We start from the raw sequence: 14,888 nt of genomic DNA on the forward strand, positions 1-14,888 counted from the left end.
ATTTTATAGTTTTGATTATGGTTGAGTAGATACATATTTTTGGAACAGTATTTAGGGTATAACCATAAATAAGCCTATCTGTTTAGAATTATATTGATTCACTATCTAATTAGTTTAAGAGTGATGATGAATAAACTTTCAATAAATATTTGTTAAATATATACTATGCTTCAATTCTCTAAACCTATCCATCAAAATTTTAAAATGAGTGTACATGTGCAAGTACATAGACAGGGGCATAGCTACTTATTTTAATGAATTATAATGTATTTTCATGCTAAAAACACAAACTTATAAGCAAACATCTCTTGGCTCATAGAATTAGCAATCATGTAGGTGATGGGAAGGGATTAAAATCATTTAGAACAAGAGTGAAAGATCATTGAATTTCGGACACAAGTAAGGAACTGTTCACAAAATAGACACTGGGCATGTAATATATGAGGATATCAGGGATATTTTACAGAAGAATGAGAATTCATCACAGAAGAGCTGTCTGAGTCCAACAAAATGCTAAGAACTAACTGCTGTGCTTTTGTCTCCAAGGTAGTTCCTGAGTAGTTGGACATTCTTCACTATTGTGCCCCCATCTGGTAAACAAGCATGACAATAGTGCAAGTAATGGATGGGATCTGCTATAGGGGGTGTGCACCCCTTATATGAGCATGGCTTTCACTCATTTATGGAGCTCAAGTCATCTCTGTAAGGTTCACTGTGAAGTACTTGAGCTGTTCTGTGATTCCCATCTGAGTAGTCAGTTAATCGCTTCCAGAGCAGAATGCTCTTAGCGCTGGAGTAAGTCCTCCTTTGTTGTCTAATGAGGTACCCATCATGGAGGATGGAAGAATGGGCTGTGAAGGGACGGTCTTAGGGCTACACGCATGACTTTAATTTCTTTGTAAAGTCGGATATTAGAATATCATCTTTTTTTTTGGCTTATTTTCCACTTCTGTTGCAGAATGTTTAACAGAAAGATGTGTGGGCATGTGAGATGCCAGCTGAGGTTACACTGTAATGGGATTTGAGTGGAAAATATATGCACATAATTTTCATTTACTTTTAATTTCTAAAAAAGTTATGAGAACATCTAGGCATTCGAAAACTGATAGGATTTTATTTCACCTTTTTTTTCCCCAAAGGTCAGGTAATTATTTTATGAATAAAACACAGATAATATATCAACAATTAGGAATAATGGTTATCTTCTGTGACATCAGGAGATAACAATAGGCTTTTTGTTTTTTTGTTTTTGCTGCTGCTGTCTCTAGAAGTTGTAAAGGGCTGATATAGGATAAAAAGGCGTGTGATGTGCAGGAGTGGGGTAAGGTGTAACCAATACGGGCTTAGGTAAGCAGCTGCCATGCATCACTAATGAGAGACTCCGCTAAAGGGTTGGGGTTGCCTGCAAGCTCTAAAGCTTCAGATGCTGTATGTAGTTAGAAAGACAGGAATTTCTTTTTGAATTACTTTATTACAAAGTTATATTTACAAGAATTGGAGCACTCTACAAATACGGATACTTCTACGATGCCATCATAGTAAAGGCCAACAATTTGGTTGCATTTCAGGGAGAAAAGCTCCACTGAAATGAACATTGTGAGGAAACTCAATTTAATGATACCTTGGAGTATACTCTTGCTTCATATACTGTTTTCTTTACAAGGTAAGAACTTACGTGAAATTTTACCTGATTTTATTGTGTCTTAATTTCTCTTGCAAGTACAATGAACAGTTTTCCCTTGTACTGGAAATTACTTTGAAGTCATTGGAATGGATATATACTAAATGACACCCAGACCGTCTTTCTGAAAATTCTTAGTAATATAGATAATTTGGGACTTTTCATCTTTTGACTCTTTCCTTCAAATGTTAAAATTAGGCTTTTCTCATGATAAGCAAGTATACTGGAAGAAACTCTGATTTTATTTTTTTCTTTTCTAAAAGATGATTTAAAATAGCTGTCTGTATAACTTAAACATTTGAAATTTTATAATTAGAGAGAAATCAAGTCCTTAACCTTTCATCATACCATCAACCCGAAGAATGGCAAAAAGTTGTTTTTAAGAAGGACTTTATCATTTAGGGCTAATAATTGATTTTTTATTATTTTTATGGTGATTTTATTTATAAATTAATGTTTATAAAATATTTTCAGGAGGAGAGCATTTATTTACCTTCACTTGTTAGTTTTTAATCCCTGAAAAGAGCTGTATATTTTGGGATTTGTAGGGGAAGTGAGAGGATCTACTGAAATGTAAGACTAGAAAGATCATGGACCCTGTCTTCCAATCCTTGGAGTAACTGAAGTTCCAAGGAGAAAATGACATAGAGCATTGAGAGCTGGAGGGTATTTAAAGATGCACTTGCCCAATACCATCATTTTTTAATGTTTTTGCTAGCTTGCCTAAGCTTGGCATTTACTAAGTGGTAGGACCAAGACTAAAACTTGGATCTCTGACTCCAATTCTAGCGCTCGTTCCTCTGTATTATGTCTCCATGAATCTAGGTACACTGTTCCTTCTATCCAGATTAAAATTCCCCCTCATGTCTCACAGGGAATTTGCTGCTTGAAATCCACTAGAAAATGCAAATTAACTCATAGAATTCAGTCTAAGATTTAGAATTTAAGTTAAAATGATCCATTATAATAACCAGAACATGGGACCAAGAAAATTGTATAATTTTTTCCCCATTCTTATCTTTATATATTTATCTCTGGCAGGATATATTTGTGCGTCATCCATCTCGACAAAAGTATCAAAGTGAGTATTTTTTGCTCTTTCTGTCTCTAAAACATAGTTAATGGGAATGAGCATAGCTCAGCAGATAAATGTATCTGCTTTTGAAAAAAACCATTAAATATTTTACAATATAAGGGCATGAGATGTAGTTCTTTAAAAAACAGTTCCATGAATTAAAAATTATCAGCCATTCGTTTTCCTATTTGTGAAGAAAAAGTCTTTCTTTTCATTTTAATTATAAGATGGGTTCTTGGTGGTGTCCACTGACTGTAGATACTAAGGAGATGTTCCTTCAAAGGTTTGTTTATTTATTTATTTATTTATTTATTTATTTATTTATTGTTATTTTTTTTACTTCAAAGGTTTATAAAGAGGTTATGTGGGGTAATTTCTCCTTTTATATTGTTATTATTAATATACATTGTTGATTATATATGTGCTGTATCTTAACATAGAGTAAAACAATTTCTAATGATAAAAACAACAAAATTGTTCCAGCAGGAAAATCATTTTTTGGACTAACCCGATCTGGTTAATGAAAAGCAGAATTGTATTCATCATTTGATTTTGATAAATCAGTTTGATGTCTTATTCCCATTAACGTTAATCTATGCTTTATGATGTGGAAAGAGAGAACTATTATGTTTGGAGAAAGTGAATACTTACCTCACCAGTTTTATGAAGTCGTGTGGAGAAAAATATTGTGTGTGTCAGTACTACAATATTACACGATTTTGTTTATTTCTCTATTTTGAAGTTCCTTCCTAAAATTCAGTTTACATCAGAGATTGGAGAGATCTGGGGACACTCTTGGATTTTGTAAAATGAGACAGCACCACCACCTAAATCTAACCCCTCCAAGAGGGGAGGGGGACTTTTTAATGTTAAACCAAGAAAGACCTCTTTGATAAAGTGATGGAAATCAGGAGGAAAACATCAGCTCTCTCCTGGGAAAGGCTTGTTCAGGTTGCTTAGAGGCCTTTGACTATACAAGTTCTTTTTGTTTTCTTCCAGAAACGGGCTTAATGAAAATCGACAGAAAAGAGCTCTTTTAGCAGCCCAGGTAGGTTGTGCCTCAGATGGAGAGAGGCAGAGAAATAATCCATTCTGCTTGGGGACTCTGCTGTCACTTCAACAATGAGACCTTTGTGAAGGGGAATAAAATGCTAAAAACAAGACAGGAAGGAGATAGAGGCAAAGTAACTTTTCTACTGCCTTTCTGCAATCCTCAAATTCATGCTTAGTTCACATTTACTTGTTCGGTCAAGTGCTTTTTTGCTCTTCACCTCAGATACCTAGTGATCGGCTCACAGCATGTGTGGGAGGTTTAATCTCATCTACTTGCCAGAAATTTTTTAATTGGTTTAAAAATTCAGCATGATATCAGAGCAATGACAGTTGGACAAATACAAGTCAAAGGGGGCAGAGAAAGGTATACATGATCTGAGTATCATGGCATCAAAAGGGCATCAGAGGTGTTCTGACAGCTTTTATAGTGTCTGACAAATCTCAGTGACAGACACTTCTGGAAAGGTAACCTTCATTTTTGGAGGGGCGTGTAGCCCTGAATCTGAGAAGGCCCTCCTGCCTAGGTCCCCTTATATAAAGGATGTTGGATGATATAATTGCAATATTTTCAAACTACAATTGGAATGTTCAAGGAAATGAGTTTAAAAAATATTTCTCTGTAAAAGATAGTTGGGGAAGTAGAGAATCCTAACTTAAAGGCATTTATGGGAAAGTAACGTGATTTGTGTATTTATATAGCAAATGGCTTATGTATTCAAGGAGACCTTTGTCAAATCCTGAATTGCAATAAATTCTGCTAGTATTTTCTGGTAAATGCCTGAATTTGTATATTTTTGGTGTTAATTAAAGAGAACTGAAAATGGATCTGATAATTTAAAGGACGGAACTAATTTATTCTTATTCAAAATAGAAATCCTTTTTTTTTTCTTTTTGGTACTGAAATGGGCAAAAGATTGTCTAGAAAGGAAACACTTTTTTCCCTTAAAAATGGTGTTTTGTGTACTTAAGTATTTATGTATCATGTGAAGTGGTTAAAATGATTTTTCTCTGAGAAATTTAACTAAATATTTGTCAGTTGACCATATTAACCACAAATAGACATCAGCATGACTCAGGAGAAAATCCAATTTTGGAAAAAAATGCATTTTGGTTAATCCACTAGTGTCAAAAATCTGTGAAATACACCCCTAAGTGATCACATAAAGATCCGTGGATGAGGTTATACTGTTTTCCATTTAGATATTCCTAGAATTTGTATAATTTACCCCAAAGGAGTTACCTTTGTTTAGCTAAGTGAGGGACATGCTTACCTTCTCGTGACTTCTCTTTTAGAGAGAATGGAGAGCAGGCCGTCTGCACCTGCTCTATTTCCTGCAGCTAGTGAACGTGCATCACAATTATTTAACATCTGAACAGGTTTTAAAAGAAGAAATGCTGAAGAAGGGCAGTGAGATCATAATCACAGTCGCACTGCTTAGGATTGAAATTTCATCTGTCCTGAGGGCATTCTTGTCCACTGATTCACAACTCCTGCTCTAGGAAGACGGAGGGAGCCCTGATGTATAGATATCTGTGCAAGTTAGGATTCAGAACTATGTTGGCAAAGATGAACAATGAGCAAAGAAAGGATAGACACGGACTTCTGTCAATGGTATATTTGTAGGCTGCAGTGATTTCTCATCTAAAGACTGCCTCTCTGTGCTTCCCACTCTCCTGTGGAGATGTTATCAGCAAGGAGAAAGAATGGGCTGTCATCTTTTATCAGTGATGTGGATGTGTGCACCCAGTGCCTGGAATTCTTTTGCATTTGTGTTACATTGCAAAATTTTTCTCCTGAAAGCGAGTACGGAGACAGAGACTTAGGTGCAGCCAATTTATTTGGGAAGTGGGCAAATGAGAGAGAGAAGTGAGTCCAGAAAGGAAGCAAATCTAAGAGTATGTTAAGGAGGGGCTTCTGGGGCTGAGTGTTGGTGGGGGGCCCCTGAGGAGCTGCATAGAATGAGTCGCAGCATTGTTTCTCCACGGGATGGGGGAAGCTGGGGTATTTATCTACTGATTCCCATCTCTCATTGATTGAGGGTGGCCTCCGGGGAGCCTTATAGCCCTGGGAAGGCATTTTCTGTGGTCTCTCCTGCTTGGATTCTGCTCTGAGACAGAGACAAGGAAGCCAGGGCTTGGAGTTGAAGTGTCTCCATGGGCACAGAAACCCAGATGCAGGTGGGCTGAGAGGATGTGGAGGGAGATTCAACAGAATCTTTTATAGTCATGGTTCTAAACAGACTTGGCAGGCAGATCATTCCCATTTGAATAATGCCTATTTTCAGTTCAGCTGGTGTTTTTTGATGACATATAAGAACTGCACTAGAGACATAACATGAGTAGCAGTGCTTATTGTCTAGATACTCAAAGCCTAGTGAAGGAAGACCTGTAAAGAGGTCATTTCTGTGTTACTTGTTCATTGAATCTAAGACCCCATCAATTATTTGCCATTATTTATATGAATTAAAAATAAAAGTGCTCCCAATTATACATATAATGCCGTTATATGTATATGCCATTCTGCATTCAGGTTGGTTAGAAAAGTAAAAGCTATGTATGTGCCTTGTCTTAGCATTGGTCAAATGTAGTATGATGCGTGGACCTTGTGGTAAATAGGATGCTGAGGTAACTAGGATGCTCTGTGACCAGGAGGCTGGTGTGCTAAGCACCTGAATTTCCATGGAGGTGTAGCCTGAATCGGGTAAGAGGATATGGAGCAAAACAATGATATATTCTAGAGTTGGTCTATTCTTGTCTGACATATTCGGTTTTTGCCTAATAATAAAAATAGGTAACATGTTTGCAACCCTTGTTATGTGCCCAGCACTACTCTTGGTGCTTTACTTACCCCATTTCATTGAATACAATTCTACTCTTATTCTACTTGATAGATTGGGAAACTGGGGCTGAGCAGATTACATCATTTGTTCAAGGTTACTAAGCCCATATGAGGCAGAGTGAAGCCACAATATATTTTTAGTGAGCATCAGAGAGAAGTCACTGGAGCTGAAGTCACTCCAGTGCTTAGGAATATTAGTAGCTGCGCTAGAGGTAGACAGTTGGAAACGCTATGGCTACAGAGATGATAAGATTTGTTGTCTTGGGGTAATCAAAGTCATAGCTTGTTGTGATTTTAACTTAATTTGAAGACAGGTGCAAAGGCAAAAAGGGGAGACTGAGCAGTGAGGATAGAACCTGGGAGGAACGAGAACTGGAAACAGTGAAGTTGGAGCCGTAGTGCTGAGCAAGGAGTTCAGGAAGGAGTGTTGAAGTGTGAAGGAGAGTGTGGGAGTCTCTTCCCTGACCTGGGGCAGATGTGGCTCTTAAAAGAATAAATACTTCGCTGGAAAATGGCAAAAGAAAACTCAGTGTGTAGGAAGGAGACCAGGATCTGTTGAGGTAGGACTTTGACCCGAAATCACATTCCTTGTCCCCCCTTTCTCCTTGCCCTTTTCAATTTTTCAATTTTTCTAAGAATGTCGGTATTCAATTTGACAATTATGTGGCAGATCTTGGGAGTGTGTGAACATAAGAATGCTTTTTGGAAAGGTCATTGCTTCACACCATACACTGAATTGTCACCGAGTTTGAATAAAAATATTTAATTGATTAGATTTAGTAATCCACAATTACTTGCTAGTAAGCTCTCTTGACCTCCAGAAATCTTAAGGTTTATCTGGGTTGCTTAGATTAACATAAATCTCTTTATTGCTGATCCTCTATGTGGGAGTCACTTCACTAGAAATTTTACATACATCACTTTAATTTATTGTCATAACCGCACCATTAAGTAGGTACCATCATTCCATTTTACACACAAGTAAAAGAAGGCTCTAAGAGGTTAGGAAGCTTTTTTTTTTTTTTCTCTTTTTAAGAGGTTAGGAAACTTGCCTAAGAGTATGTGATGTTCGAATCAGGACTCTAATCCAGGTCTGACTGGTTCCATAATTCATACTCTTAACCATTACCCTAAAGTGGTGGGGCGTCTATAAAAAGGTATATTTGAATGTTCTATGAACTTTAAAGTGTCAGTTCTTTGGAGACTGAGGGCAACACACGCACACTGCAGCAGCAGAAGCTTCTGTGGATGGTGTCTTCACAGATGGCTCGGCAGGCCATGTGGACATCCCTGTCTGCTGGTCCATTGGCCCCGTGCATTTTCTCCAGACCCTTCCGCACTTGAAATATTCAGAGAAGAGCATCTTCTGTAGGCAGAGCAGACAGTGCAAAGATTAGACTTTACCCAGGCTCTTTTTCAGGGAGGACAGAGGGGCAGGGGAAGAACCGAGCTCAGGGAAATTAAAGACTCGTCAAAGCCAGGTAAGAGGCAAGACCAAACCAGGTCAGAGGGCTTCACTGAGATTGCCTCCATAAGCCCAGGACACAGAGTCAGCACTTTATAATTTCTGCATCTGTAACTATTTCCCAGACTTCCTGTTTGACTTGAATTTGAATAATTTAACCGTCATGAATTTTTATTTCTGTCTTTCAAAGTTGGAAGCAACGTCTCCAAGATATTTCTTCCATGAAGCTATTAACTGGGGTGAAAGCAAAATAAAAGGTGGGTGTCACACCTTCATTTTTGGATTTGCTTTCTTAAAAGTCTCCTTTCAGAGCTATATTGAATTAACTATTCCCACTTAATGCATAGAGAAAACTGAGCCAGGATGGTAATAATAGTAATAGTATTACTATTAGTAGTAATAGTAATAATATTAATATTATTTCTAATATAGCTTCCTGATCAGTAATAACTACATAGACAGGAAGAAATATCACTGGGTATCAGACAACTTTGTTCTGAATCATTTACTGGCACCTTGATTCCTTGGCCTCCTTATTTTTGCTTACCCCTCTCCCATTTTCATTAAGCAGAATGCTGATGAGAGTTTGAAATTTAATTCAAGTTTTTCATTTTACTTAAGAGAAGAGCAATTCCTGGCTAGTTTTGGTTTGATGCTTGTTTCCAGGAGAATAAACTGGGCTGTAAATAAATTTTTGAACGGGATCCATGTGTCTAGATGTTGAGAAATGTATTTATTTATTAGCTATTTATATTAAAAACATAAGATTGTGATCTAATATAAAATTTAAAGGGGAAAAAACTGCATTTAAATTTGTGAAAAACATAATTTCTTACCTGTGTTGATGATCAAAATGGAAACAGCTCAATCTTCTTCAGTTAAGAGGTACTTAGAGAGTTGTAGGTCTTTAAATGTAAAGAGACATTTTAGATCAATGGACCTTACAGGAAAAAGGACAATGGGATTTCCTAATTCTTGACTTGGGCAGAATTGTGGATAAATCATCGCAGTTAGTTAACTGCCTTCCATGACCTTAACATAGTCCAGAAAGGTACTACTTTATGGTGACTCAGAGATGTGTTCTCTTGATGTGTTCCTTAAATTCTTCCTGCTTGAAATTTGCCAATTGCTCCTTGTCCTCTCTCCTTATTACAGGAAAAATTTTCACTGTGATTCATTTGCATTTTTCAGACTCACTCAGAATCTCATAGTTTCTTGCTTCCTCTTTTCAACAGAATCCTTTGGGGAAATTTTTCTTTTGGTGATGGCCTGTCATGACTTTGGTTTATACCCCATTAAAATTAAGTATGGGTCAAAAAGAATGTATTATTTGTAAATGAGCCTGAGGATTAATTAGTACACACACTTTGAATGAAATGGTTAATTATCCTTCTCAAAAGTGAGAGTTTCCTTTTTTTTTTTTTTTTGAGAGTTTCCTTTTGAGGGTTTTTTTTTAAAAGATTTATTATTTATTTATTTATTTATTTATTTATTTATTTATTTATTTATTTATTTATGATAGAGAGAGAGAGAGAGAGAGAGAGAGGCAGAGACACAGGCAGAGGGAGAAAGAAGCAGGCTCCATGCAGGTACCCCTATGGGGACTCGATCCCGGGACCCCGGGATCACACCTGAGCCAAAGACAGATGTTCAAGCACTGAGCCACCCAGGCGTCCCCCCTTTTGAGTTTTTTAATATTTTGCCTGATTCCTCGAGCTAATGATGGCTGCTCTTCTTTAATACAATACTCGTTCCTGGAGATAGAGCCCTTTGGACGTGCAACTGGGGCCAAACTCCATCAACGGAATCTTCTGCAGCTTGTGTATTTCTGGTTCTCATCATCTGGGACAAGGATTCCTTACATGGGAACTTGACCTTTCGATTGCTTGATGGAAGCTAACCTTTGCTCTCAGGGTAGTTTGAGATGTGAAAGCCTGTCTTTCTTGTTTCACAGCACACATAATGAAATGAACTAGATAGAGACTTGATGGGCTTAATTCTTTAGCTCATCAAGGCAAAAAGCCCAGGGTTCTGTTTGAATTAATAATGGTTACAGCTAGTCCAAGCTAAATCCTGACATATTATGTTTATAAGAACTGATGCACGCCAGAAGATAACTCATTTTTTTTGGTCCTTCAGGTTCTTGTCCTCATGAATGCCTTAACGGGGCTTTCTGTTCTAAGACTGGTACATGTGACTGTCAAATATTTCAGGCACTTGGGACACGGTGCCAGATTGGTAAGTTTCAGGGCCACTTGAGAGAATTATAAGTCAAGGAGCACTTAAAGGTGCAATTTGCTCTATCGGTGTTCATGTGCTGCGAGTTGTGGCAATCGTGTTAGGTGTTAACTAGTCTACATAATTCACTCGTATAAATTAGAAACAGTGTAAAAGAAAATACATATGTCCACTTTCTCACTGATCTCTACCACTTTCTCAAGTATTTTTTCCACTTCAAGGATGGAGGATATTAGTCCATTAAACCAGGTTCTTATTCGTTTCTTCTTCTTCTTCTTCTTCTTCTTCTTCTTCTTCTTCTTCTTCTTCTTCTTCTTCTTCTTCTTCTTCTTCTTCTTTTTTTTCTTTATAAATTAGATTTGTTATTTAGAGCCACTCATTCTTTTTGATTTCGAATTACTTGGCCATTATGTCCATAAAATAGAAACAGTTTTGAGAGCTCTTCGAAGGCAGAGGGTTCTCTAAAAATATTTTTATCCACAGTGTGTCTAGGATAGGCTCCCACATCAATAATGACAAATGCTAATTTGTTGAATAAATATATTTATGGAGTCTCTACTAAATGTCCGGTCCGGCTCTGGGGATACGATAGCGAATAATATAGACGTGTTTCTGCCCTCCTGGAGGTTATGGTCTAGAGGAAGGGACCAATGTACAAGGGGTACACATTAATTATACTTGTACCACATGCTATAAAGTACAAGATTCTCGAAAAATCTGCGAGGGAGGTAAAGGCATCCTGTCAGAGAAGACTGGATAATGAACTCTGTGTTTTATCCTGAAAAGGTCAAAGTTGGTCAAGGCTAATAAATTTAGGTAAAGTTGCAAAGAAAAGACACAATGATTGTGTCTTATCTCCATGTTTCCTATAGCATGTATTAAAATGCTTTACATTGAGTGCTCAGTAGAGGTTTGCATATTGATTTGCATATTACTCTAAAGGGAAGGGTCTAGAAAATCAAAATAGAATAGAGGGTTCTCCATAAGAGAAGGGATGTAGTCATGGAGACAATAGGAGATGAAGTCATATAATTTAAGATGAATATTGCTTGAAATTTGGCCAGTTTAAGGCTATGAATTCCTAAATTCCAGCATACTCTGGATGACTAATGCTCCCCGTCCCGAGGTCTCAGACATCATATAAACATGCTCTTTCTGTTGTCAGTGGTTATTTTTCTCCGTGGACACTATTAAGATATTTTTGAAAGAAGTACAAAGTCTGGAGCACTCTAATGCTTCCTATGCAAATTTTTAGGACACTCAGTAGTGACATTTCTTTCTTTTCTGAGCCATTGTGTTTGTTTTGTCACTATTACCTTCTTTTACTGTGTCATTTTCCCTACTCTTCTCTTCTTTCAGTCTTTCTTTGGAAGCAAAAACTAAGGAAGTTTCAAACATAAAACCTTTCTTCGAAACAACCTGGAGACCATATTACCATATTTTCCTTTAGGAGAGCTTAATAGTTTTGAGGGCAACTCATAATTTTGTGTTGGTTATTTCTTTCTGTGATATTGACCACTAAAGTAGAAAGTATTTACTTTAATGAAAATTAGAATCACTTACCATAACTGAACCTTGCCAGAAACAGGGTATAATTTCTTTTATTCTACTAAATATGATCCTATTTTTTTTTTCAGTGCCAAACATGGGCAATGGCAGAGATGGGATTTGCAAAACCTGGGGACAGTACCACTTTGAAACTTTTGATGGCATTTACTATTATTTCCCAGGAAACTGTTCTTACATTTTTGCAAAGGACTGTGGTAATTTGGAGCCTCGATACACCGTATGGGTAGGTGATCCCAGGGTATAATTAACATAAAGATTTTTTTCCTGACAAAGTCTCTATTTTTATTTTTTTAAGATTTTATTTATTTATTCCTGAGACACAGGGAGAGAGAGAGAGAGAGAGAGAGAGAGGCAGAGACACAGGCAGAGGGAGAAGCAGGCTCCATGCAGGGAGCCCGATGTGGGACTCCATCCCGGGACTCCAGGATCAGGCCCTGGGCCGAAGGCAGGCGCTAAACCACTGAGCCACCCAGGCTGCCCCAAAGTCTCTATTTTTAAAGGACTGGACAAATGATGGAAAATACACTATAATCATATCACGAATACTCAGGACTCTGACTGGGGAAGGAGAAGGATTGGTTCTTAATGGGATATACACAATTTGTAACTAAACTGAGTATATTCCAATGGGATGGAGCCTTGGACTGAGAGAGGAAGGGTTTGAATCCATGTGGGAGAGAGTTAGAGGCAATGCAGGATGTCTATATCAACTCCAGGTGGTATCCCCATTCTTTAGATTTAATCAAACATTTTAAGAGGGAGTGGGTTCGGGCACTAACCAAATTACTCCTACATATTTCCTTCCTGACACTACCACTGTGATGTACCCCTGGGTTAATTTTTTTGGAGGCCCCCTTTAGTGTAAATCAGGAGACAGAGCACAGAAGCACGGGCCAGAGGACACAGAGACAGGCAGCTAGTTACTAGGTCGGTCCATACTATATACTTGAGCTCAGAGAGTTAGTGCTTAGTTGAATTCTCTATTTGGAAGAATTCTTAAGAGACAGCTCAAAATGCAAGCTGCAGTGACTAGTGACTCTAGTGGCAGTAAAAAAGTCAGGGACCTCTTTCCCTGTCTCACTACCTTCCCCTGACTTTTCTCAGCTATCTCAAAGCCTAGTCAGGAAACTGCTGTGCTGTGCTGTTCAGAAGCTAAAACCCTCCATAGGTGTCATTTGCTTGAACCTCTGTTTCCTTTTCCCCTTTCTACCTTACATTGGAGTTGCCTAAATTCTCCTTTCCTAGGTGGTGCAAATATTAAAAAGTAGGCCTTGAAGCTTTTAAGAGCAACAAAAGACTTGTGACCCAGAAAGGAAATGAGGCCTATTGAAAGTTAACTTATGGGGCATAAGGATAAAAAGTTCTGTGTCTCTCTAGAAGTTAGTGGCACGCAGCTTCAGTATTTACCGGGCTCTTGTTTCCAATCACTTATTGTCTGTCTCGCTGGGTTTATCACTGTAACACCTTCTAACACCTTCTGACTCCCTCATTGAAATGTTCGTGTCCAGGGTCTCACCCTTTTGAAGAATAAAGTGTCAACTAGATAATCTATCCCTTGATAATAGCACACAATGCTGAACTGTGCTCCCAGAGTTAATTTTGTTTCTACCTGGCTCTGTTTTGGCTGCTGGAATCTTCTTTCTAGGCAACAAATCCAACTGCTTTATTTTTTTTCTTTATTTTTTTTATATAAATTTATTTTTTATTGGTGTTCAATTTGCCAACAATCCATCTGCTTTAAATGTCATCTTTCCCCTGATTATAGAAGTAGTCTCTTTTCTTTCTTTCTCTTTCTCTTTCTCTTTCTTTTCTTTTCTTTTCTTTTCTTTTCTTTTCTTTTCTTTTCTTTTCTCTTTTCTTTTCTTTTCTTTTCTTTTTTCTTTTCTTTCTAGGAGATTATAGAAGTAGTCCCTTTTCTTTCTCTTTTCTTTTCTTTTTTCTTTTCTTTTCTATGATTATAGAAGTAGTCCCTTTTCTTTCTTTCTTTCTTTCTTTCTTTCTTTCTTTCTTTCTTTCTCTTCTTTTCTTTTTTCTTTTCTTTCTTTTCTTTTCTTTTCTCCTTTCTAGGAGATTTTAAAAATTTATTTGAGAGATAGATAGAGAGAGAGAACATGAGTGAGAGATGGGCATTGAGAGATGGAGAGGCAGGCTCCCTGCTGAGCAGGGAGCCCAACTTGGGGCTCAATCCCAGGACCCCAGGATCATGACCTGAGCTGAAGGCAGACCTTAATGGACTGAGCCACCCAGGTGCCCTGAAGTAGTTCACTTTTCTTATAGAAAATTTGAAAACTTCAGAGAAGTCTAAAAAAATAATGTTAGAATTGCTGCTGTATAGACTTCTATATACACCACATCTTCTTTATCCATTCTTCAGTCGATGGAATTTGGGCTATTTCTATAGTTTGGCTATTGTTAATAATTGTGGGGAGATGTGCCCCTTTGAATCTGTATTTTTTTTATCCTTTGGGTAAATACCTAGTAGTGCAATTGCTGGGTGGTATTTTTTAACTTCATTTTTAACTTTTTGAGGAACCTCTGTACTGTTTTCCAGAATATTAGTGAGCCATCAAAAATAATGAAATCTTGCCATTTGCAACAACATGGATGGAGCTAGAGTGTATCATGTTAAGCAAATTAAGTCAACCAGAGAAAGACAAATACCACATGGTTTCACTCATTTGTGGAATTTAAGAAGCAAACAGATGAACATATGGGAAGAGGGAAAAAAAAGAGAGGGAAGCAAACCATGAGAAACTCTTAAGGGTAGAGAACAAACTGAGAGTTGATGGATGGGGTGTCAGGGATGGGCTAGCTGGGTGATGGGTATTAAGCAGGCACTCTAGATGATGGGCACTGGGCGTTATATATAAGTGATGAATCACTAAATTCTACTCCTGAAACCAATGTTACACTATATGTTAACTAACTAGAATTTAAATAAAAAATTGAAAGAGTTAACCGCTGCTGA

The 14,888-nt window shown here is 37.5% G+C and overlaps 1 protein-coding gene and 1 long non-coding RNA gene across 2 annotated transcripts in view; one reads left to right on the forward strand and one right to left on the reverse strand.

Annotated features, from left to right (window-relative positions):
• The first annotated feature begins 1,567 nt into the window (after window positions 1–1,567).
• Window positions 1,568–14,888, forward strand: part of OTOGL (otogelin like) — a 131,289-nt gene continuing 117,968 nt past the window's right edge. The window contains exons 1-6 of the mRNA XM_038558530.1: window positions 1,568–1,663; window positions 2,723–2,762; window positions 3,756–3,804; window positions 8,304–8,370; window positions 10,253–10,351; window positions 11,989–12,143. Coding sequence (XP_038414458.1) covers window positions 1,588–1,663; window positions 2,723–2,762; window positions 3,756–3,804; window positions 8,304–8,370; window positions 10,253–10,351; window positions 11,989–12,143 — 486 coding nt within the window. The 5' untranslated portion in view covers window positions 1,568–1,587. The remainder of the gene's footprint in view (window positions 1,664–2,722; window positions 2,763–3,755; window positions 3,805–8,303; window positions 8,371–10,252; window positions 10,352–11,988; window positions 12,144–14,888) is intronic.
• The window catches only part of LOC119869352, a 41,408-nt gene continuing 33,978 nt past the window's right edge, over window positions 7,459–14,888 (reverse strand). Inside the window, exon 4 of the long non-coding RNA XR_005370402.1 lies at window positions 7,459–8,014. This is a non-coding gene — a long non-coding RNA (uncharacterized LOC119869352). The remainder of the gene's footprint in view (window positions 8,015–14,888) is intronic.

The sequence above is a fragment of the Canis lupus genome, chromosome 15, assembly GCF_011100685.1.
Source record: "Canis lupus familiaris isolate Mischka breed German Shepherd chromosome 15, alternate assembly UU_Cfam_GSD_1.0, whole genome shotgun sequence".
In the NCBI taxonomy this organism is placed as follows: domain Eukaryota; kingdom Metazoa; phylum Chordata; class Mammalia; order Carnivora; family Canidae; genus Canis; species Canis lupus.